A 24,949-nucleotide genomic window follows, 5' to 3' on the forward strand; every position below is an offset into this window, starting at 1 on the left:
AAATTAAGAGTCCTTCGACGCTGAACATGGTCAAAGCGAGGCGGAAGGACAAAGTTTCTGTTAAACGCCGGCCTTTATCGGAGAGAAGCACACAGGTTGAAGTGGACAGAGAAAGGACACTTCTGTTGCAACGAATTGTCGCAGCATTCACTTGTCGCCCCGACTGCGAATCGTAAAAGATTTAAATTTCTGTGGCCACATCAGGATTTGTTTCTTGTTCGTACCAAAACATCTAAAATTATGGATCCTAGTCCTCTTAAATATGACCCCAGTGCGCTTTATCCCAGCGAAATTGCAACACAAAGAGACCACTATCGTTCTGCACGTTGGGGCTCTTGTAGCCTTCCAAAATGTATGTTTCCTGCCTCTGATGTGTTTTACATCTTCTCTCACCGTGTTCTTCTATTTGTTTTCCGCCTTTGTGTATTTTAAGACTGACTTTATTTCTGGCTTTCGCTGCTCTTGCGCCTTCCACCCCTAGATCCTGAATGTCTCGCCCTAGCTTGGAAGTGATCAATAGCGGAGCTGTTAACGCAGCTGCCAGTGGGCTCCGGACATGCGCGTTGTGGAAGTGTACATCGCCATGACTAGTGTTCTCGTTCTTCTTTCACAAGTAATATGATTGTTGTATCAACAGTACTGTCTGGTGAGCACAATAGTGACCAGGTGGCCAGTAATAAGGCATCAAGAGCTGGAATGCTGTCGGAGTGGAATGACATCGCTGAGGTGTGTCAGGTAGGCACATTCGGAAAGCTGAACAGGGTTTGTAGACATTACCGTGGCTGTTGTTTACGACGTCCTATTAGTCACAGTCGTAATATTGTAGTGCGGCATTTGTTTTCACAATAAAAAGTGAAACATGAAATGCATTTAGCATTTCCTTAGCGTTTCTTAACAATAATGCTTAATTGTTGATCGTCTAGTGTCAGTTGTTTGTCTACCGTAAACACACAAAGAACAAAGAATAGCGTCTGCAAGTGTGCGCTTCCACCTGTTTGTACCGATAGTATATTTTTCGTAGAGGAAATGAAAAATAACGGCGCGAAGAAACACAGCTAATAATTATAGCTATGACAGAATGGGCGATGTTGAAACTCAAACACATACCGCTAGACATATTACACGGTTGTACGACGTTAATCTGTATATTAAATTCGCACATATTTATTTGTCAAGCTGTCACGTGAAATAACGGTTCAGAAGTAAATATAGCTTTAACAGATAGAAGAAGCGCACGTACAGCAGGATGATTGTAGTTTTGTTTCAGTCAATTATACGGAAATTTACAGTGTTAGTATTAAATATTACAAGGCCACAAGCGGTTTATTTTCATTGCACAGAATCAGCACATTTGTTTCCTCATCAAATTCCACGTAACATAGCTCTTTCTTCACACGTAACTGGTACCGGTGCATATTTAAAATCCCAACATATGGTGCAGAAACGGAGATCAAATGTGAACTTTGCCTAATACTGTATTTGCCCCAGTACCTGTCAGCAGATATCATATATAAATGTTTTAGGGCCAATAATTCTGAATTTCGTGTTTTATGCTACAGTTTACGTATTGTTGTGACAAACTGGATTATCTGGTCCTGGCATTTCCTAATAAATTTGCCGTCATCATTTTCTTAAACTACGAAATTGGATGAGTTTCTTCGATAATGAGGGTCACCATCCTCTCGTACCTGTATGTAACGTTTTTTACTACGCAATTTCAACTGAAATTATTTTACATTACATCTTGTATTTTTTCTGCTGTTCATTGAGGAGCACATGAAAAAATATAGCCATCCTGAATCTTTTTAATTTTGCACAACGTGCTACATGTTTGTGTTTTATATAGCATTCTAATATGATGTCGATAAATTCTTTGTCAATGCAATTTAGTGCATTTTTAAATCTACCTATGTGGGCTCATTTTTTTTATGGTGCACAATGTCATTGTTCTCCAAAGAATTCTCTTGTAGTTTGTAACATACCATTTACACATAGCTACTGGTATGTTATTTTCACCACTTTACCAGTTCATAAGATTGCTTTTTCTCAATTTATGCAATAAGTCCACATTGCCTGCCTCTCAAACCTGAGTAACTGCCATAACAAATCAAAACAGTCATATTCTAATGTACTTTGCTTTAGTCTTCAACGTTTTCTTGGTAAATGACACAACTCTGTGGCACTTTTCCTTGTTAATTACTTCTCAAAGATCAAACTTTTCTGGATCTGCTAATCCAGTCGTCCTTTCAATCACGCTGAACTATTTCATTTGAATGGAAACTCAGAAATCATAATGAGTAGAGGGAGCCGCTTGAAGTAAATGATTAATAGTATGATTCTTTAAGTATAAAATGGAAAACCCCCTTTAGAAACTGAATGAAATGAACAAAGAAACATGCAAGACATATAATAGTAACAGAACTCAAAATATTCATCACATCTCTTTTCTGGATAATATCATCTGCCCCCCTCCTCCAACCTCTCGCACAACCATCCTTGTTACATTTACGTTTACATGCTGGTTGAACTGTAAAGTATTGAGGGAGAAAAAATGATAGTCTTTATTAAAGTTTTAAGGGGCTGTTGTTAGAAAACATTTTGGGGAGTTGAGTAGATACGTGCTAAAGAGTTTTTACGTCATTTATGAAACTTAAACTTAATCTGTTCACTGGCTTCTAATTCAGATGAAGATTTCAAATGTAGAAACTTGTCAGCAAGCAAGTTACTTCAAGAGGCATAGAAACTATTGAACCACACTCATACAACGATACTGAGAACTTTTCAGGAGCAATGTGTATACCTGGATCTCATTTCAACATTTATGTAATTGCTGTGGAATAATAAATACAATAATGGAGGATCATAGAGGGAATACAGAAAATTGTATGACAAAAGACAACTGCCATCCATATGGAGATACTTCATTACCATTGATTATTGTATGAATTAGTTTGTCTCCCCAGTATGATTAGTGAAGTCCATAGGATGGTAAACCGTTGCTGTTATCCTGGTTGAATGAAGTGTTGTATACTGGTGGGGACATATTCCATTCAGTTGCTCATTAGTGTATTTTTCTTTTTCATTTAATTTGTCAGTTCAGATGAGATTTTGATGGCATGTCACCACTGGCATAATGATATAACTTCTGTTTGCTTATTGTGGCTTCATTGCTATCAATAGTGATGATGAATGGCTTACTGAAATTGGAATAGACAATGACAAGTAGTATCATTAGCTCCATGCTCCACCCCCTCCCACCCCTTCCCCATAGTTGCTTGTTTCATGCTAATTAGCTTACAGGTAGGTAGAAAACATATTAAAATGGTTTATTAATCATCCATGGTACCAAACTATGCTTGACGTCATTAGTTTGATTTGATATTTTGAATTGTTATGGATGGAATCAGACTTCACTGGGTTGGGTTTAATTTTATGGGTGACATTACATGTTGTAAATGCAATAGTGACTTCTTCAAAAATTCACACTTTACTGTTTTCTTCAACAATTCACACTTTACTGTTTCGACATGGAAAGTGTGAATTTGCTTGTGTTTCATGTTTTTGGTCAGTTTGTGATTATGCTCACCTAGGTATTTTCTGATCATGACTGTCGGGGAGGGTAACAATCTGAAAGATTTCAAATCTTTCATAACATAGTCTTTGAGTTCCTGGTATGTGCTAGATGCTGTCTCTAACCCACAGGCATATAAACACATAAATGTTTCAAGGTCTCTGCTGCATACTGGATGTCATTTTTTCCCCTGTTTCTGTTCTCCATTGACACATGTTAATTCCTATTAGACTGAATCCAGAGAAATTTTTCACCTTTCCATTGATATGTCACCTATTTGCAGCAATGGAAATGCGAGATCGCACTGCATTCCTTTAGTAAGTTGAAATGTACTAATATATCATTTTCATTAAGCACTCATATTTAATTCCATGGAAATTCCATTCATTTATTCTTTATCTGATAGTATCGTATTTCCTACTGTAGCTTTTTCTGTTGAGAGTGAAAACAGTGCTACTCACCACATAGAGAAGACATTGCATCACAGGTAGGCATCATAAAAAAGACTGTAAAAATGTGTAAGCTTGCAGACAAAGTCATTCTTTTAAAGCAGAAAGAGCACAACTCACACACAAATGGCCACTGTCTGTGCGCACCAAGTTATCCCATTCTGGACTTCACATTGTTTCTTCAGAGTCTGTTGTATTCTATAGAGGAGGATGCCTGTAGTCCTCTCTTCAGACTCAAGTAATAATTTGTTAACTAAAAAGGAATTTTACTGCATGTGACGGCCTAAACCACTTTAGAATTTCATAAAGTACAGAGTAAAAGTTGGTTTAAAACTGGAAAGACACAGACTCAATAAGCAGAAAATCAGACACACAAACTCTGATTTAAAAATGATGACAGGCTCTGAATTTTAGAAAACAAAGATTATACATACATAGACAACAAAGAAGCAGTCATTTAACAAAGGTTCATATGCAAACAGCGAAAGATGTTGCGTGCAAAAAGAATGCAAAAGAAAAGAGAATCTCAGATGGAATGAGTCGAACACTAAAGGAGGATGCAGGAGTTTCAAGTAAAGACAACAGGAAAGTGATGCAGTATGCTGAATTAAACAAAACTTATAGTAAATGTCTGCATAAGAATGTGAGAAGATATAATGAAACTCTGATAAAGAACAGTTGAAGACCATTACAGTAGAAACAAAGTGCAAGAGAAACTATGATAGGTAGACATTATATACCATAAGTTAAAAGGGTAGAAGACAGTTTCTAACAAAAGAAAGAAAAATATACAAGTATTTGTAACAATGCTGTAACTTTAACTGGTTTTGCTTTGGGTCTTTTATGGAATATAGTAATTATTATGCATGAAGAGAGACTTTTTGACATATTTTATAACTTTGTATTTGACATAACGTTGGTGTTTGGTTACAAGCTGTTATTCTAGTGTTACTGCTTCGAATATGTTGTTATTGTTTTTTTGTTGTACTATGAAACGAAGAATTTCCAACCACCAAAAAATTAAGTGGAAATTCAAAATATACCAAGATCTTACAAGATACCACAGTAAAATTAAATGATGATATGAGATTGAGTCCAAAAGTTGACTTTCTAATGGGTTCCCAGCCCATGTTAGGTTGACGAACAACATATTGTACACAGGGTGGTCAGAAACAGTCTTAAAAGCTTTTAAGGGTGTGGAACACAAATAACTGTTAAAAACAAAATTCGGTATGTTTTCTGTTTCCAAGTTAAATAACATTGAAGTTAGCCATTCAGGCAGTTATACATATAAATTCAAGCACCCTGGTAGACACAATTAGTGTCAGCTGTTCTCATAGTGTAGGCCATAGGTGATAGTGTATGAGACTGCTCAGTTTTTGGTTCAGGTTCGATACTTACTACCATCCCATATCCAGTTTTTATGTTGCCACCTTGTTTGGTTTTAGGAAACCAAATGAAGAACGTGTTTGGTGTCACTGTATTTGGAGGGGAGCCGCTTTAATTAGCACACGATGGCCTGATTGGCTGACTTCGTTGCTAATTAACTCGGAAATTGCATAGGGTATCGAATTTTTTTCCTAACAGTTAGTTCTCATCACAACCTGACAAGCTTTTCAGACTGTTTCTGACCACCATATATATTTTTCAAACTGTTTTTCTGTGATTGACCTGTTATTGTCTCATTATATTTACATGATGATGAGCTCGTTTCACTAATTTTTGTCATTTTGAAGTGATCCTGCAATGATGGTACAATCTTTTGCAATATTCAATGATAAAAGTATATTGCTTATGTCTGTGTAAGTAATTGTTTGTTATGTTTATCAGATTCCAAATTAGATGTAGAGTTTCTCACTCCACAGTATTGATACTATGTGAAATAGATAACAGTTTAAATACAGGTCTTCTCTCCACACAATATTAACAATAAGATACTGTTTAAAATGCAACAGATAAGGCAATTCAGTTATTTTTCAGTATTTGAGGATGGAGTTTATATTACAGCTTATGGAACTGAACAGTGCAGAGTGGGTGGAGAGAAGGTTTTCATTTAGACATTCCAACAGTATTTTGAAGTGGTGAGAAAGCACTAGAGTAAGCTGCTTTAAATGTTCATGCTTTTGGTGTTATATTGATGATACACTTCTGTTGTGCCCTCCTTCAGCAATAACACTACCCATGTTCTTCAGCCTCAGTGAATTTGATCTATTCAAACACACAAGTTACCTTGGATGTGGAAAAACTTGGCACATTAGCCTTCCTGGATGTTTTGGTACAAAGTGCAGTCAGCAGAATGCTGGGGCATAGCTTGTACTGGAAGTGAACTCAAATTGATCTGTTTTTGTTTGCTGCAAGTTGTCACCACTTGTGGTGGGGTTTGCACAGACTGATGCAGAAAGCATGCATTGTTTCTGATCCAGTCTGCTAAAAGATTCCCAAAATCTGAGGATGGTTTCCTAATAGAATGTGAAAGTACTGAGAGGGACAGATACCGGATCAGATCATTACATGATAAAAATTAAAATTAAATTAACCCCATTAGCAAAGAAAAAATCCCACCAAAAGAAGAAGAGAACCTATGACCCTCATAAACTGATACAAAATGAGGATTATGAAGCACAAACCAGGGATATAAAAATAACAGATGATCTGGAAGAAATAATTCCCAAATTGAAACAAATAGCTGAACAAGTTGCCCCTATAAATCCAAGGAAAAAACACCAGTGGTGGAACGATGAATGTGATGAAGCAGTGTTGGGTCGACACCAAGCCTGGTTAAGGCATCAAAATGAAAAAACAGAAAAATCATATTTGGAACTCACAAAACAAAGGAAGACAACACAAAAAATAATAAGGAGAGTTAAACGTCAGTACCAAAAAGATATACTTCTAATGATAGAAACAAATAGTGAAAAAGCAAACTCAAGAGACTATTACAAAATATTTGGCAGACAATTACAAAGATATGATCCTCCAACATTAATGTTAAAAGATAAAGATAATAACCTAGCCCATAGCAATAGTAAAAATACAGAAATTCTAGCAGAAACATTTAACAAGTTACTAAATTGTGAAGATCCCCCAGAACTTCTTCAGATAAACACAGAAACCCCAATTAAAACACCAGCGGAAAATATAAATCCACCTACAATTAATGAGGTCTACAGAGCTTTGAAAGAACTCAAAAACTACAAAGCAAGTGGAGAAGATCAAACGTTTGCTGAACTTTGGAAATATGCAGCAGAACCAGTAAAGATAGCATTACACCAATGCATAGTAAAAATCTGGAATGAAGAGAAATTACCAGAAAATTGGACTACTGCTATAATACATCCATTACATAAGAAAGGAGAAAAATCAAATCCAGACAACTATAGAGGAATTTCCCTTTTGGACTGCACGTATAAGATCATGTCAAGAATACTATACAACCGCTGTAAAGATCAACTAGAACTGGAACTGGGAGAATATCAAGGAGGATTTAGATCCTGGAGAAGCTGCCCAGAACAGATAATCACCTTGAAGTTAGTTATGGATGTCTACAAAAGAAGGCAAAAACAACTAGTCATAACCTTTGTAGATTTCAAAAAGGCGTATGATTGCATCCATAGATCTTCAATGATGAAAATATTAAGGAATTTTGGACTTCATCCTAAATTAATAAAAATGATACAGTTAACCTTAACAAACACCAAATCCAAAGTAAAATTTAGAGGAGAAATATCTGAACCATTTACGATTAAAACAGGGTTGAGACAGGGAGATTGTTTATCACCATTGCTATTCAATTGTGCGCTTGAATATGTAATGAGAGAATGGTACAAGGAAAATCCTATGAATATTAAAATTGGAACTAAGAAAAATAAAATAAACCTAAATTGCTTGGGATTTGCTGATGACCTAGCATTACTAGCTAATAATATTCAGGAAGCCACGAAACAAATAACAAGCTTACAAAATATAGCACAAAAATTAGGACTCCAGATATCATTTGAAAAGACTGAAATAATGGTAACGGATCCACTTGTAATAGATCACATCACAGTGAACAATAGGGAAATTAAAATAGTGAAACAATTTAAATACCTGGGTGAAATTATAACACATAAATTGGACGAGAAACCTGCATGGCGAGCAAGAACTAATAAAATGATAAAAGCTCAAAAACTAACATGGTCTACGTACAATAAAAAATGTCTATCAATTAAAACAAAATTAAAACATTACAAGACGGTGGTTCAACCAGAGGTTACATACGGAAGTGAAACTCTTTTTAAAGTCACCCAGAAAAACAGAATTGACAAAATTTTAAAAGTAGAGAGAAGAATTGCTAGAACATGCATAAATAAGAAATATCGAAAAGCTGGGCAATGGCGGATAGTTCCAAATGAAGTGGTATACAGAGAACTGGAGCCCATCACCGATACTATACGAAAGAAAAGGATCTCTTTTTGTGGTCGCATTCTGAGGGCACCAGAAACCAGATTATCAAGGAAAATTATTGAGAAACTCTGGAATTTGAAACAACAAGGAGGATGGCTTAAGGAAATAAGAGAGGATATGGAAGAACTGGAAATAACTCTGGATGATTTGCAGAACAAAACGCCAAATTTAAAGAAGTTGAGGGACACAGAAATAAGATTTAAACCAAAAATTGACAAACGACATACAATGAAAAGGGTATTTACAGATGAGGAACGACGAAAAGCATCGGAACGAATGAAGAGATACTGGGCCACTCGGAAGGGGAAAATACCAAAGAAGAGGACCAGAAATGATTGACTGAAGTGGTCCAATGAGGCCGTAAAAGCAGAAGAAGAAGAAGAAGAAGAAGAAGAAGAGCTGTTCAGCAAATAAATTCATTGCAAATTCTAGCTGAAAAAAAGTAAAGAAATTATGTCCCCCACTATCAAAGCCTTTTTGGTGTACTTTGATGGTAATACCTCAAGAATCAGAAGGATCCCTAATAGACACAAAATAAAATGTGTTTTTTGAGATCTGTAAAACTGAGGAACTTGCTGGGACTTGTCAAAGACTGTGTTTGCTTTAAGAAATACCAGTGTGCCATCAGTCATGAAAGAATGTTGTATATGTGGAAGAGAATTGGAGACTGGAAGATTTCAGATAAATGGAGACATTTGAAGATTTCAGGTAAATTATATAATTGTAAGACAGAGAGTTTGTTTCCAGATTTTAAACTGCAAAACATTTCCAGTGGCATATGTGGCTTCTGGACATAATTTTTTGGTTATAAACTGTAGAGGAAAACTGGAAAGAATTGCAGTAAGTTAGGAAATTAAGGAGATGAGATCTGGTCAGATTGAAAGAATGGGAGATGGCTGAGAGTTAGAATGGGATCATTAAAGTTCAGGAAGAATAAATAAAAGAATTGAGGTATGTTAGTGATATGTAATGCTGTCAGATACAGCAAAGGACTTGGAAGGGCAGTCGAATGGAAGGTATAATGTCTTGAAAAAAAGGTTATAAGATGAACATCACCAAAAGTAAAACAAGGGTATTGAAATGTAGTCAGCCAATGGTGATGAAACTGGATTAGGAAGTGAGACACTAAAAGTAATAGAGATTTTCTATTTGGACAGCAAAATATTTGATTGTGGCAGATGTGGAGTTAATTTAATACTCTGTAAGAAAAAAACTTCTAAAAAATAGGAATTGTTTACATCAAATGTAAATTTAAGGGTTTAGAAAGTCTTTTCTGAAAATATTTGTCTGCAGTGTAGGCAGGTAGAAAAGTGAAACATGGATGACAAACTATTTCAACAAGAAGAGAACACAAGCTTTTGGAATCTGGTTCTATAGAACAATGTTGAAGATTAGGTGGGTATATCAATAACCAATGAAGAGGTACTGAACTGAACAAATATACAAATAGAACTAAGGGACATAGTTCTTGAAAGTTTTGACAGCACAAAATTTATGGGACTCGGACTTCTGAACAACACAAGATGGGAGGTACACGTTGAATATCTGCAAAGAAAACTAAGCAAAACCTGCTAAATGATGAGGATCTTAAAAAGCTGTTGCAGCAAAGCGAACCTGTTAAATGTATACTACTCCTATGTCTATTCTGTAATTAAATATGGCATAATCTTCTGGGGCAATGTAAAAACAAATATTAAACTTTTCAGGATGCAAAAGAGAATATTAAGAGTTATTGAAGGTGTAAACAATAGGAAATCATGCAGACCCATATTCAAAAAAATGCCAATTTTTTCTCTGACTTGCATTTTTATCTACGAAACATCAGTTTTCATATAACAATGGACAGCCAGGTATCTTATTAAAAATGAAGATATGCATGCATACAGTACAAGACAAAAATCTGGTTTTCATATGAAGCAGGCGAGAACATTGTTGTGCCAAAAAGGCTATCTAGATATTGGTATAAAAATTTACAATAATCTGCCTAACCATATTAAATCAGTAAGTAAACTCAGTAGTTTTAAGGCTGAACTAAAGGCATATTTAATTGATCATCGGTTTTACGGTCTGACAGAGTATCTAGAAACCAAACAACAAAAATAAGTATGCATAATGAATATTCTACTTTGTATGTTGTCTCTGATGTGTATTGTATATAAGATTCTTCGCTAAATTATTTAAATATCTAGTCCCTAGCAATGCAATACAGACCGTATTTTATGTTGTAAAGACTTAGCCATGCCCAGTATCCTTGTATATATTCCATACATGTAGGATTAGGACTAAATAAAAATAAATAGATAAATAAATAAAAATTTATGGCACAACTTGACTAAAAGAATGATTGGTTGATAGGATGCATTTTGAGGCACCAAGGATTGTCAGTTTGATAAGGTAGGAAAGTGTGGGGGATAAAACCTGTAGAGGGAGACCAAGGCCTTGAATACATTTAGCAGGTTCAAAAGAATGTAGGTTGCAGTAGTTTTGCAGAGATGAAGAGGTTTGCTAAGGGTAGACTAGTGTGGATAATTGTGTCAAACCATTCTTCTGACTGAAGGCCACACTGCTACCAACAGCAACAACAATATTGATTGCCCACTGATTGTATTTATTTGTAATGTCTCTAGCACAATTTGTGCTTAGTTACCTGTCTCCTCTCCTCCTCTGCCCTTTACTCTTCTTCCGAGCGCTTTCCTACTCCCACCTCATCCTTCTTGCTGACTAGACATTGCTCTCGTAGTATTCACTTTAAATTTTCATGTTATTGTTTCTCTGCCCCATTCTGGTAAAATATTTGATAAAATTCATAGTGAACTTTTTCTTTCTTTGGCCAGCTGTATCATATTTCAAAAGCACTTTTTGAATAAAATTTTTTTGTGTTAGGCCATGTCATTTTAAAACACTGAAGCAGCTGAATTTCCAACGTTTTGACTGACTTACTGTGCTTGTTTTCAGGGAGTTAATTCCCTAGTTAACTCTTGGTTAACCACCCTGAAGGACACCACAGCAAGTTAGCCAAGACATTGACAATTTAGTTGGTTTAGTGTTTTAAAATGATGGAGCCCAACATCCAAAATTATTTTATTCAGAATGACACTGGCTGTGGAGGCCTATGAACTTGTAGAGGCACTTTTTATACTAATCTTAATTCCATTTGCTAAGAAGGAATGGGGGCAAGGTAAATAAGCTTAAATTTTCATAAACTGAAACTGACATACACCCAAAAAATGGTGCAATTGATGTCACAAAACTCCTTTAAATAATTTGTAGAACTTGCTGTCATAGGGCAATTTTTAGTTTTCTGTCCCCTGTGTAATTAATCCCATAGAGATGTTAAGATAAAATCAGATTAATAATGTTTCGCTCAGAATATATTCTTGTGTCATATGCCAAAATGTACCCTCTGTCACAGTATATTTACAGTGTATAGGTACATTTATGGGAGAAATTATTGCATTTATTATTTACACTACCCATAAAGCGTAGGTGGGTTACTGATTTTGGCAATTATGTTGCATGCAGGTGAAAGCTTTCTGGTGAAAATCACATTCACACTTGATGGAAAGTTCCTCATGCATTTCTGGATTGACAAGCGCAGCCAGACGTGTGGGTATAACGGGCGGCGCTCACTGCCTATGGGCTGTGGGACAAGACGGCCCCGCTGCAAGCCCATGGTTACACCTGTCCACCGGTTTACACCGATTGACTGTGGGCGGCGTAGCCAGCTGTCAGTGCCGCCCACATTCGGGTATGTTTACTTTTAATACTTATTCTTGATACTTTTAATGCTGAGTGAATGTTTAATACATATTCATGATGATACTTTTAATACTGAGTGGTTTTTTGTCACTTTGCCTATAACAGTGTAACAAAAATATTTTCTGTAGACAGTGCTGCACAGCTTCAGTGTAAGCTCACTGGACAAAATACACAAGTGCCCCCGACCCCCAACTCCCTTAAAAGAGCAGACTATGGGTGATACGGAACTGGTACTGGGTGGTAATGTGACACTCCATAATGAATGTAACTTGTGGCAGTGAAGTTATGTGTATATGCCAGTTGGTTGTCCAGAACTGCTGTACATTGGTGGGTTGACATAAAGATGTGATACAATGGCAGAAAGGAGCAGTGATATCTGGACATGCTAGTGACCACACCATGGATGTTGCATAATTTGTGGATGTATCAATACTTACTGTCGACTATGTGTACAAGCCATGTAACTGAGTGGTTGCAAAAAGATCCCAACCGACAGGGATGACGGAAGATTGTCATGCCTTGTTAGTGACAGATGGTTTCAAACCAAAAAGGAACAGCTGTTATCAGTGAATGCAGATCAACCTCAACTAGTTTCCGAGTGAACATTGCAAAGTACAATTGGAGTCTGATGCCTTGCAGAAGGCCATTGCATCACAGCAGCATCTAAACTGCACATCTTCAGTGGGCCAAATGACAGAAAATGGACAGTAGTTGACTGGAAGTGTGTGCAGTTTCAGTGCTGATGTCATGATTTTGCCTTTTTTTTTCAAATAATGCAACATGTTGAGTTTACCAATGGCAGAATGAGGCATTTATTTATTTAACTAGATCTGATTAGGGCCATTTGGCCCCCTCTTACATCAGCCGAGGGATTCACACATACAGTATCTCTTCTCCTTCAGTCAGTTTTAATATGACAGATAGTATTAAAATGATTTGAGTGTCTGAAGTGGTAATGTCAGTAAATAATAATAAAATAATAAATACTGGCAATACTTGTACTACTACAGCTGCTGCCAGTAATAGTGATAATAGTAATAATAATAATAACAAACCCCGTGGAGGCCCGGGAAAAGAATAGGCCTCCGGTATGTTCTGCCATTCGTAAAAGGTGACGAAAAGAACAAACCACTAATAGGGCTAACCCCCCTTTTTAGTGCGATTAGTTGGTTCAGGACAGAACTAAAGAAGCCTCGGACAAGCGCCGTCATGGTCAGGGACGACGTTTGAACCCTATGCCCGCCCACAATGGTAACGACACTGCTAGCCAACTGGAAAATGATTTAAATACAAATAGAGGTGTTTTGCAGGATATGCTTCCTGCAACCACCCTAGAAGGAAAACAAAGACAGAGGATGAGATGGTCAGATGAAGTTAATCAGCACCTCATGTTCTGTTATTACCAAGCAACAAACCTAGGAACCAACACAACTGGATACAGATCACAAGTATACACATTATTTATTATCAGATACCCAGAATTAAAATTTTTAACAGAACAACGACTAGCTGATCAGATCCGTGTAATAATCAAAAATAACAGGATATCCAAGTCAGAATTAGAAAACATCAAGCAACAAGTACAACAAATACTGGAACAAAATAATGTGCAATCAGAAGAAGAAGAAAATTCAGTAATGGACTCAAACATCCCAGAGCAAACAAACAAAGAACAACACGCATCAATTAAACAATCAGAGGAAAACGAAATCTTAAGACAGCCACCAGAACAAGCAAAATAGAACTCAAAGTAACACACATGTTAGTTATAGAAGAAAAATTTCAGCTGACATATATAGAATACAAAGACACAAATGCAGACATTAGACCATTCTTGCATAGACCGCCAAATAACCCACAAGTCGAGACAACAATAAAAACTATCAACACAATCATACACAACAAAATAAATGAAAACACAACTATGGAAGAGTTACAACTACTGGTTTATATAGGAGCACTCACTACACTAAATATACACACTAGGCAGAGATCAGAACCAACCAACACACAGAAGAAACCCACAAAACCAGCATGGCAACACAGGCTACAGATCAGAATAGAAAAACTGAGGAAAGACATCGGACAGCTAACACAATTTATAAGAAATGAAATGTCAGAAAAAAAACGAAAAAGGTTAGGTAAAATCCCACAACAAGAAGCGATAGAGCACTTAGATGAAAAGAAGCAGAAATTACAAGCATTGGCCAAACGACTTAGAAGATTCAAAAAAAGTGAAAATAGAAGGAAACAAAACCAAACATTCAACACAAACCAAAACAAATTTTACCAGACAATAGATAACACACACATTAAAATAGACAATCCACCAAACATAACAGACATGGAACACTTCTGGAGCAACATATGGTCAAACCTGGTACAACATAACAGGCATGCACGGTGGATACAAGCAGAAACAGAGACATACAAGATGATACCACAAATGCCTGAAGTGATAATTTTGTAACATGAAGTCACCCGAGCAATTAATTCTATTCACAATTGGAAAGCCCCTGGAAAAGATAAAATAGCAAATTTCTGGCTAAAGAAGTTCACCTCAACACATTCACATCTAACTAAATTATTTAACAGTTACATTGCAGACCCATACACATTCCCTGATACACTTACACATGGAATAACTTATCTGAAACCTAAAGATCAAGCAGACACAGCAAACCCAGCTAAATATCACCCCATAACATGCCTACCAACAATGTACAAAATATTAACTTCAGTAATTACACAGAAATTAATGACACATACAACACAGAACAAAATTATAAATGGAGAACAAAAAGACTGTTGCAAAGGAGCACGAGGATGTAAAGAGCAACTGATAATAGATGCAGAGGTGATATATCAAGCTAAAACTAAACAAAGGTCGCTACACTACGCATACATTGATTACCAAAAAGCTTTTGATAGTGCACCCCACTCATGGTTACTACAAATATTGGAAATATACAAAGTAGATCCTAAATTGATACAGTTCCTACACATAGTAATGAAAAATTGGAAAACCACACTTAATATCCAAACAAATTCAAATAATATCACATCACAGCCAATACAGATTAAGCGTGGAATATACCAAGGAGACTCATTAAGTCCTTTCTGGTTCTGCCTTGCTCTGAACCCACTATCCAACATGCTAAATAATACAAATTATGGATACAATATTACTGGAACATACCCACACAAAATCACACATTTGCTATATGTGGATGATCTAAAACTACTGGCAGCAACAAATCAAAAACTCAACCAATTACTAAAGATAACAGAAGTATTCAGCAATGATATAAATATGGCTTTTGGAACAGACAAATACACTCCTGGAAATTGAAATAAGAACACCGTGAATTCATTGTCCCAGGAAGGGGAAACTTTATTGACACATTCCTGGGGTCAGATACATCACATGATCACACTGACAGAACCACAAGCCCATAGACACAGGCAACAGAGCATGCACAATGTCGGCACTAGTACAGTGTATATCCACCTTTCGCAGCAATGCAGGCTGCTATTCTCCCATGGAGACGATCGTAGAGATGCTGGATGTAGTCCTGTGGAACGGCTTGCCATGCCATTTCCACCTGGCGCGTCAGTTGGACCAGCGTTTGTGCTGGACGTGCAGACCGCGTGAGACGACGCTTCATCCAGTCCCAAACATGCTCAATGGGGGACAGATCCGGAGATCTTGCTGGCCAGGGTAGTTGACTTACACCTTCTAGAGCACGTTGGGTGGCACGGGATACATGCGGACGTGCATTGTCCTGTTGGAACAGCAAGTTACCTTGCCGGTCTAGGAATGGCAGAACGATGGGTTCGATGACGGTTTGGATGTACCGTGCACTATTCAGTGTCCCCTCGACGATCACCAGTGGTGTACGGCCACTGTAGGAGATCGCTCCCCACACCATGATGCCGGGTGTTGGCCCAGTGTGCCTCGGTCGTATGCAGTCCTGATTGTGGCGCTCACCTGCACGGCGCCAAACACGCATACGACCATCATTGGCACCAAGGCAGAAGCGACTCTCATCGCTGAAGACGACACGTCTCCATTCGTCCCTCCATTCACGCCTGTCGCGACACCACTGGAGGCGGGCTGCACGATGTTGGGGCGTGAGCGGAAGACGGCCTAACGGTGTGCGAGACCGTAGCCCAGCTTCATGGAGACGGTTGCGAATGGTCCTCGCCGATACCCCAGGAGCAACAGTGTCCCTAATTTGCTGGGAAGTGGCGGTGCGGTCCCCTACGGCACTGCGTAGGATCCTACGGTTTTGGCGTGCATCCGTGCGTCGCTGCGGTCCGGTCCCAGGTCGACGGGCACGTGCACCTTCCTCCGACCACTTGCGACAACATCGATGTACTGTGGAGACCTCACACCCTACGTGTTGAGCAATTCGGCGGTACGTCCACCCGGCCTCCCGCATGCCCACTATACGCCCTCGCTCAAAGTCCGTCAACTGCACATACGGTTCACGTCCACGCTGTCGCGGCATGCTACCAGTGTTAAAGACTGCGATGGAGCTCCGTATGCCACAGCAAACTGGCTGACACTGACGGCGGCGGTGCACAAATGCTGCGCAGCTAGCGCCATTCGACGGCCAACACCGCGGTTCCTGGTGTGTCCGCTGTGCCGCGCGTGTGATCATTGCTTGTACAGCCCTCTCGCAGTGTCCGGAGCAAGTATGGTGGGTCTGACACACCGGTGTCAATGTGTTCTTTTTTCCATTTCCAGGAGTGTATAAGAAAAATAGCGACTGCATAGAAGTGATGGAAAAAACAGATGCCTATAAATATCTAGGATACAGACAAAAAATAAGAATAGATAATACAAATATTAAAGAAGAACTAAATGAAAAATATAGACAAAGACTAACAAAAATACTGAAAACAGAATTGACAGCAAGAAACAAGACAAAAGCTATAAATACTTATGCTATACCAATATTGACCTACTCATTTGGAGTAGTGAAACGGAGTAACACAGACCTAGAAGCACTCAATACACTTACACAATCACAATGCCACAAATATAGAATACATCACATACATTCAGCAACTGAAAGATTCACATTAAGCAGAAAGGAAGGAAGGAGGGGATTTATCGACATAAAAAACCTACATTATGGACAGGTAGACAATTTAAGAAAATTCTTTCTAGAACGAGCAGAAACTAGCAAAATACACAAAGCAATCACTCATATAAATACATCGGATATACCACTGCAATTTCATAACCACTTCTACAGCTCTTTAGATCGCATAACATCAACAGATATGAAGAAAGTAAATTGGAAAAAGAAAACACTACATGGCAAGCACCCGTATCATCTAACACAGCCACACATCGATCAAGACGCATCCGACGCATGGCTAAGAAAAGGTAATATATACAGTGAGACGGAAGGATTCATGATTGCAATACAGCATCAAACAATAAACACCAGATATTACAGTAAGCATATTATTAAAGATCCCAATACCACAACAGATAAATGCAGACTTTGCAAACAACAAATAGAAACAGTAGATCACATCACAAGCGGATGTACAATACTAGCAAATACAGAATACCCCAGAAGGCATGACTTATGTAGCAAAAATAATACATCAACAGCTTGTCTTACAACATAAACTTATAAAACAACACGTTCCCACATACAAGTATGCACCACAAAATGTACTGGAGAATGATGAATACAAATAATACTGGAACAGAACCATTATAACAGTTAAAACAACACCACATAACAAACCTGACATCATACTCACCAATAAAAAGAAGAAATTAACAACTAATCGAAATATCCATACCCAATACAACAAATATACAAAAGAAAACAGGAGAAAAAATTGAAAAATACATCCAACTGGCTGAGGAAGTCAAGGACATGTGGCATCAGGATAAAGTTGACATTATACCAATTATACTATCAACTACAGGAGTCATACCACACAATATCCACCAGTACATCAATGCAATACAGCTACGTCCAAACTTATATATACAACTACAGAAATCCGTAATTATTGATACATGTTCAATTACCCGAAAGTTCCTAAATGCAATATAACATATACCGTACAGTTAAAAGGAAGTCACGCTTGATCAAGGTCCGCGTCACTTTCCATTTTTGACCAGACATAACGTCTGAGAAAAGAAAGAAATAATAATAATATAATAATAAGATTAGTGGCAGACATAAAAAGAATGGAGGCTATTCCTGAGTCGGGTTCCTACTACTGGCAAGGATGTCGAGAAAGTGGCTGAAATGATGGAGAGAGACAGAAAGGGTTTTGCTCCGATGGGAACAGGTGTTTCTGCTGTGTTGTTCAGACATTAGTATTAAGGTCAAAGAGAGATATGGGGACAGTGTATGTTGGTAAGACAGTAGAGAACACAAAGGATATGAAAATGTCTGCACTTTTCTCTGCACAGCAAAGATAGCTGTGCATGTGATGGTGAAATATGATCAAAGAGTCAAACATCACAGATATAATGAACACAGGCTGTCATAACCAGTTCCAGGTGCCTTGAGCTTTCCAGAGAAAGGTGTTGCAGGATAACATTGCTGTTATCAGTCATTGGAAGTGTAGGTGTTTGTACAAGTTTGTTTTTCAGGGCAAGAGGGAAGAGCTGTGTGTATGAAGTGTGATTGGAAAGTTTTAAGAATGGATCCGCTACTGCTTACTGGTTTGGCGGGCAGGTACATGGAGGGTGGGGAGTGAGTCATTGCCTTGTCCTTGAATGCCCTCTGATAGGAAACTGTGTTTCCTTTATTCAGTTCATTATGGCAGCTGGCTGAGTGCAGGTCTAAGGGCTTGTTGCTGGATTCTGTCTGTGTGAAAATGGGTGTAAAAACAGAGTAACGAGTTTGTGTGAAATTTTGTTTTAAAACTGGGAAACCAGCTTCTGAGACTTACAAACTATTAAAAACAGCTTTTGGAAATAACTGTATGAGCCAGCCAAATGTTTTTGTCTGGTTCAACAGATTTAAAAATAGCTGTGAATCATTTGAAGATGAACCACAGTCCGACCGTCCTTCCACCTCAAAAACGAATGAAAATATTGTGAAATTGTGTGACTTTGTGCGCTCTGATTGTAGGCTTACAATTAGGGAGATGGCTGATGAACTTAATTTAAGTTCCTATGCATTTCAGTCAATTTTAACTGAAGATCTGAATATGTGTCGAGTGTCCACAAAATTCATTCCAAAAGTGTTGTCAAGTGACCAGAGTCAGTACCGACTTAAAGTGTGCCAAGAACTGGTTAACTGGACTAAATATTACCCAGATTTGTTAAACAGGGTAATTACAGGTGATGAATCATAGGTATATGGATATGATCCTGAAACCAAAGTGCAGTCTTCACAATGGAAGACTCCAGGTTCACAACGACTGAAAAAAGCATGGCAAAGTCAGGAGAAGGTGAAGACAGTGTTGGTGATTTTTTTCGATTCTACCAGTATTGTGCATCATGAACTTACCCATGGAGGACAGACAATTAACCAGGAATACTAAATATGTGTCCTTGAGTGTTTGTGCCAAAAGTTGCAGAAGAAAAGGCCCGCATTGTGGAAAGACAGGATTTGGGTGCTACACCATGACAGTGCTCCAGCTCCTCGTGCCTTCTCCATTGTTAAATTTTTGACCAAACTCAAAATTCCTGTGTTTCCATAACCGCCATATTCCCCTGATATGGCCCCTGTGGACTTCTATCCATTTCCTAAACTGAAATTTTCACTCAACGGGGAGCGATTTGACTTGATTGAAGACATCCAGGCAAATATGGAGAGAATTCTTAACACACTTCAGAAAAAAAATTTCCGGGAATGTTTCCAAAAGTGCTGTTGGAACCAGTGTGTTCAGTCAGAAGGGGCTGTTTTGAAGGAGATTCATCACAGTAGCACGTAAGTACCACCATTATAAAATTACAAGCCCAGTCTTAAAACTTTCCAATCACACCTCGTATTTTTGTAGGGGATGGAGAGCTGCTGATGCCTCCTTGTACACTGTTGTTACATGCTCAGTCCATTTTAGATTTTCATCTATTATAAGTCCTAGACTCTTTGCTGAAGGAGATGAGTTGATATTTATCCCATTTAAGATAGTAGAGATTCCTGATATTTCGGACTAATATGCCTAGAATGACCAACAAGTAGCGTCCGCCACGGTAGCTGAGTGGTCAGCGTGACAGACTGTCAATCCTAAGGGCCCGGGTTCGATTCCCGGCTGGGTCGGAGATTTTTCTCCGCTCAGGGACTGGGTGTTGTGTTGTCCTAATCATCATCATTTCATCCCCATCCACGCGCAGGTCGCCGAAGTGGCGTCAAATTGAAAGACCTGCACCAGGCGAACGGTCTACCCGACGGGAGGCCCTAGCCACACGACATTTCCATTTACCAACGAGTAGTGCTTGAGTTTTGCATGGGTTGAGCTTTAACCCTATATCCCTCACTCATTTTGATAGTGAAGACATGTCAGAACGGAGATTCTCAATAGCTCTCTTCAGATTTATTGGTTTTGCACTTATTGTTAGATCAACTGGAGGTCATTAGTGTACAAGTGGTATTTGCAGTAAGACAAAACTGATGACACATCATTTATGTATAATGAAAAGAAATACCAAATGTTGTGGGATGCCTGATTCTATCTGTCTCCTTTGTGACTTTACGGTGCCAGACACGACACATTACTGGCAAGATGACAAGCGTGAGTGAAACCATTGCAATGCACTTGGCTTCATCATTTGGACTGTGTTGTCATCGTGTGCAGTAGAAGCTGATCTGATTCACATGATGGATTTTTTGATAGATGTTTTAGATAGAATTTTTCATGGCTTCAGTCCGGTACCTCCATAAAGTAATCAATGACCCTGTGTTTCATTTGTAGTTCAACTGTTGTAGGTAATGTGAAGTACTGCATCACTTTCTTCAGCTGGGACAATGATATTGGCTGGAGCTTTTACTTTGCCTATACCAGAACGATGCCGGTTTTTCTGTAGGACAGCTGATATATATCCTTTGCCAGTAAATCTATGGGCATGCCTGAGTTTTGCATTTCTCACTGCTTGAAGGATTCTGTTTTGCCTCTTCTTGTAAGCAATATGATTTTCAGGCTTGAGGCATTGTTAGTATGCCTGATCTGCAGGGTCTCTGAGATTTGTGAGCTGATTTAGTTCTTCAGTTAGCCAAAGTACAGGTTTCCTTCTTACATTTCCAGTCTTTAGGGAAGCATATTTGTCATATAGTTGAGTGAGTTCGTTAATGAAGTTTTGTTTATATCTGAGGAAGGAATAAGAGATGTTCCCTGAGCTATTTCTTGCATCTTAGTTGCAAGTTCAGATAAATTAACGCGTTTGAAGTCTCAATATGTAATCAGTTGCATTTCTTTCTGGGGCATTCTAGTGAGTACCCACAATGTGTGGAATGTGGAATCATTCTGTGATGAATTGGCCCCACTCATTCAAGTTATCGTGAATATGAACTAGCCTGCTTGCTTCAACATTCTCAGTGATTATGTGTCTTCTACATCTACAAGAAGTATGCATGAACGCTTGCACTGTCTAACATGACAACAGCCATGCTAACAGGGATGCACACACATTCCTAATTTGATGAACACTCAAGCATTCTGTCACATCTTGAATGGCCCATTTAACGACATGACCTTAATCCCACAGAAAATCTCTGGAAATATTTGGAGCAGCAGGTGAAACATAGTTGTCAACATCCCCTCAATTTGGTAACTCTACAGGATTTACGCATTAGTAAATTGCTTCAGTTGGACTTGGCATACCTAAAGAAACTGTTGAACACTATTCCTCATCAAACTGGGATGATTATTAAGGACGGAGGTGGTATTACATGCCATTAGTGTGATGTGTCCAGAGGTGACTAATGTTTTGTCTGATATATTTATTTAAAATACAGCATAGACACCAAGGAACATTACTCAAATTCAGTGTTTTGTTTATTTGTGACTTGAAAATGGTTGCTGGATCAAAAATAGTTTTTTGTTAATAATATTCATTACAATAGTTTTTAGTGGTTCCATCATGCCATTCATTAACTATGTTTGTGTTACTGCATGCAATTATAAAATCCCTTACGCCATTAGTCAAAAGTGGTGTAAGGAATCGACACTAAAATTGTTTAAACAAATAGAGAAATAGAAATATCTCCTTTAAAAATTAAAATAAAATAAAAATTCTCTTGTCAAAGATATGAGGATATATACAGCATTATCTTCTTCATGTTTAAACACACATCAAAAAATATTTTGTGTCATCTCGGTTCCAGGAGTTCCAGAACCTGTACAGAAAATTGGAATAGGGATCAACATAAACATCATTTCTGCCCTTTTTATTGCTCATGAAAACCACACATTGCATGTTGTACCACTATACAATGAGACCTTCAGAGGTGGTGGTCCAGATTGGTGTACACACTGGTACCTCTAATACCTAGTAGCATGTACTCTTGCATTGATGCATGCCTGTATTCGCCGTGGCATACTATCCACTAGTTCATCAAGTCACTGTGGTCCAGATTGTCCCACTCCTCAACGGCAATTCGGCGTAGATCCCTCAGAGTGGTTGGTTGGTCACATCATCCATAAACATCCATTTTCAGTCTATCCCAGGCATGTTCAATAGGGTTCATGTCTGAAGAACATGCTGGGCACTCTAGTTGAGTGATGTTGTTATCCTGAAGGAAGTCATTCACAAGATGTGCATGACGGGGGCGTGAATTTCATCCATGAAGACGAATGCCTCACCAATATGCTACCGTTATGGTTACACTATCAGTTGAAGGATGGCATTCACATATTGTACAGTCGTTACAGCACCTTCCACGATCACCAGCAGCATACGTCGGCCCCACATAATGCCATCTCAAAACAGCAAGGAACCTCCACCTTACTACACTCACTGGACAGTGTGTCTAAGGCATTCAGCCTGACCGGGTTGCCGCCAAACATGTTTCTGACGATTGCCTGGTTGAAGGCATATGTGACACTCATCAATGGAGAGAATGTGATGCCAATCCTGAGCGGTCCATTTGGTATGCTGTTGGGCCCATCTGTACCACGCTGCATGGTGTCTTGGTTGCAAAGATGGACCTCGTTATGGACATCGGGAGTGAAGTTGCGCATCATGCAGCCTATTGCGAACAGTTTGAATTGTAACATGACATCCTGCGGCTGCACGAAAAGCATTATTCAACATGGTTGCATTGCTGTCAGGGTTCCTCTGAGCCATAATCCATGGGTAGCAGTCATCCACTGCAGTAGTAGCCCTTGGGCGGCCTGAGCGAGGCATGTCATCGGTAGTTCCTGTCTCTCTCTACCTCCTCCATGTCCGAACAACATAGCTATGGTTCTCTCTGAGATGCCTGGACACTTCCCTTGTTGAGAGCCCTTCCTGGCAAAAAGTAACAATGTGGACGCAATAGAACCACAGTATTGACCGTCGAGGCATGGTTGAACTACAGACAACACGTGTACTTCCTTCCTGGTGGAATGACTGGAAATTATCAGATATCGGGCCTCCTCCGTCTTATAGGCGTTGCTCAATTCATGGTTGTTTACATCTTTGGGCAGGTTTAGTGACATCTCTGAACAGTCAAAGGGACTGTGTCTGTGATACAATATCCACAGTCAACGTATTTCTTCAGGTTTTCTAGGAACCGGGGTGATGTAAAGCTTTTTTTAATGTATGTACATTACGAATTTCTGTTAAAATCTAAATAACAGGTTTGAGAAATAACAGTAGTGTAAGCAGTAGCAATGGTTAACTATGTGGCAACCAAGTGAGAAACACTGGGATAGTTTTTTGATGAGCTAGATTAAATTTCCCCTCTAACTATACAAATTCAGGTTTTGGTAGCCATCCTGAATTATTTCTTATTTCCCAGTCATATCAATAAGTGAACAAGTGCTCAGTTTCCAATCACCTCACTGTTAAGTAATCATTGAATCTAGCAAGAAAATAATTTATCTGCACAGTAGATATGCGGGTAATAGAAATTGTTAATATGTAATTTGTAAGCAGAAAGAATACTTTTGAGAGAAACATTGAAGTGTAGACTTATAATGTTCATGTGAGAGATGAGATCATTATAATGTTCATGTAAGATGGTTGGTTGGTTGTTTCGGGGAAGGAGACCAGACAGCGAGGTCATCGGTCTCATCGGGGAAGGAAGTCGGCCGTGCCCTTTGTAAGGAACCATCCCGGCATTTGCCTGGAGTGATTTAGGGAAATCACGGAAAACCTAAATCAGGATGGCCGGACGCGGGATTGAACCGTCGTCCTCCCGAATGCGAGTCCAGTGTCTAACCACTGCGCCACCTCGCTCGGTTTCATGTAAGAGATGGGATCAATAAATACCTCCAATTTATGTATCCATGATAATCTGTAACAGAACATAAAGAAATGAAGATAGAAGCAAGTGAGGCATAAAGATTAAATATACTGTTAATGAGAGATAACTGGTATTATGTAACCATTGCAGAAAAATGTTTGCTAGTAAAACACAGCAAGAAAAACTAAGTGATATTGAAGTAGGAGCTGAAATAAAGTTTCTAGAAAACAAGTAGCTGGAAAAAGTAACCAGTTTTAAATAAATAAATTCCAAATATTTTTAAACCTCCCGATGCACTTTATTTGTCCAAAAAGTAACTGACATTCACCCTAAAAAATTAA

The 24,949-nt window shown here is 38.5% G+C and overlaps 1 protein-coding gene across 1 annotated transcript in view; it reads left to right on the forward strand.

Annotated features, from left to right (window-relative positions):
• Positions 1–712: 712 nt before the first annotated feature.
• LOC124709511 overlaps positions 713–24,949 on the forward strand; it is a 45,796-nt gene continuing 21,559 nt past the window's right edge. The window contains exons 1-2 of the mRNA XM_047240844.1: positions 713–735; positions 11,989–12,214. Of these exons, the coding sequence (XP_047096800.1) occupies positions 12,039–12,214 (176 nt within the window). The 5' untranslated portion in view covers positions 713–735; positions 11,989–12,038. The remainder of the gene's footprint in view (positions 736–11,988; positions 12,215–24,949) is intronic.

Source organism: Schistocerca piceifrons, chromosome 1 (assembly GCF_021461385.2).
Source record: "Schistocerca piceifrons isolate TAMUIC-IGC-003096 chromosome 1, iqSchPice1.1, whole genome shotgun sequence".
Classification (NCBI taxonomy): Eukaryota; Metazoa; Arthropoda; class Insecta; order Orthoptera; family Acrididae; genus Schistocerca; species Schistocerca piceifrons.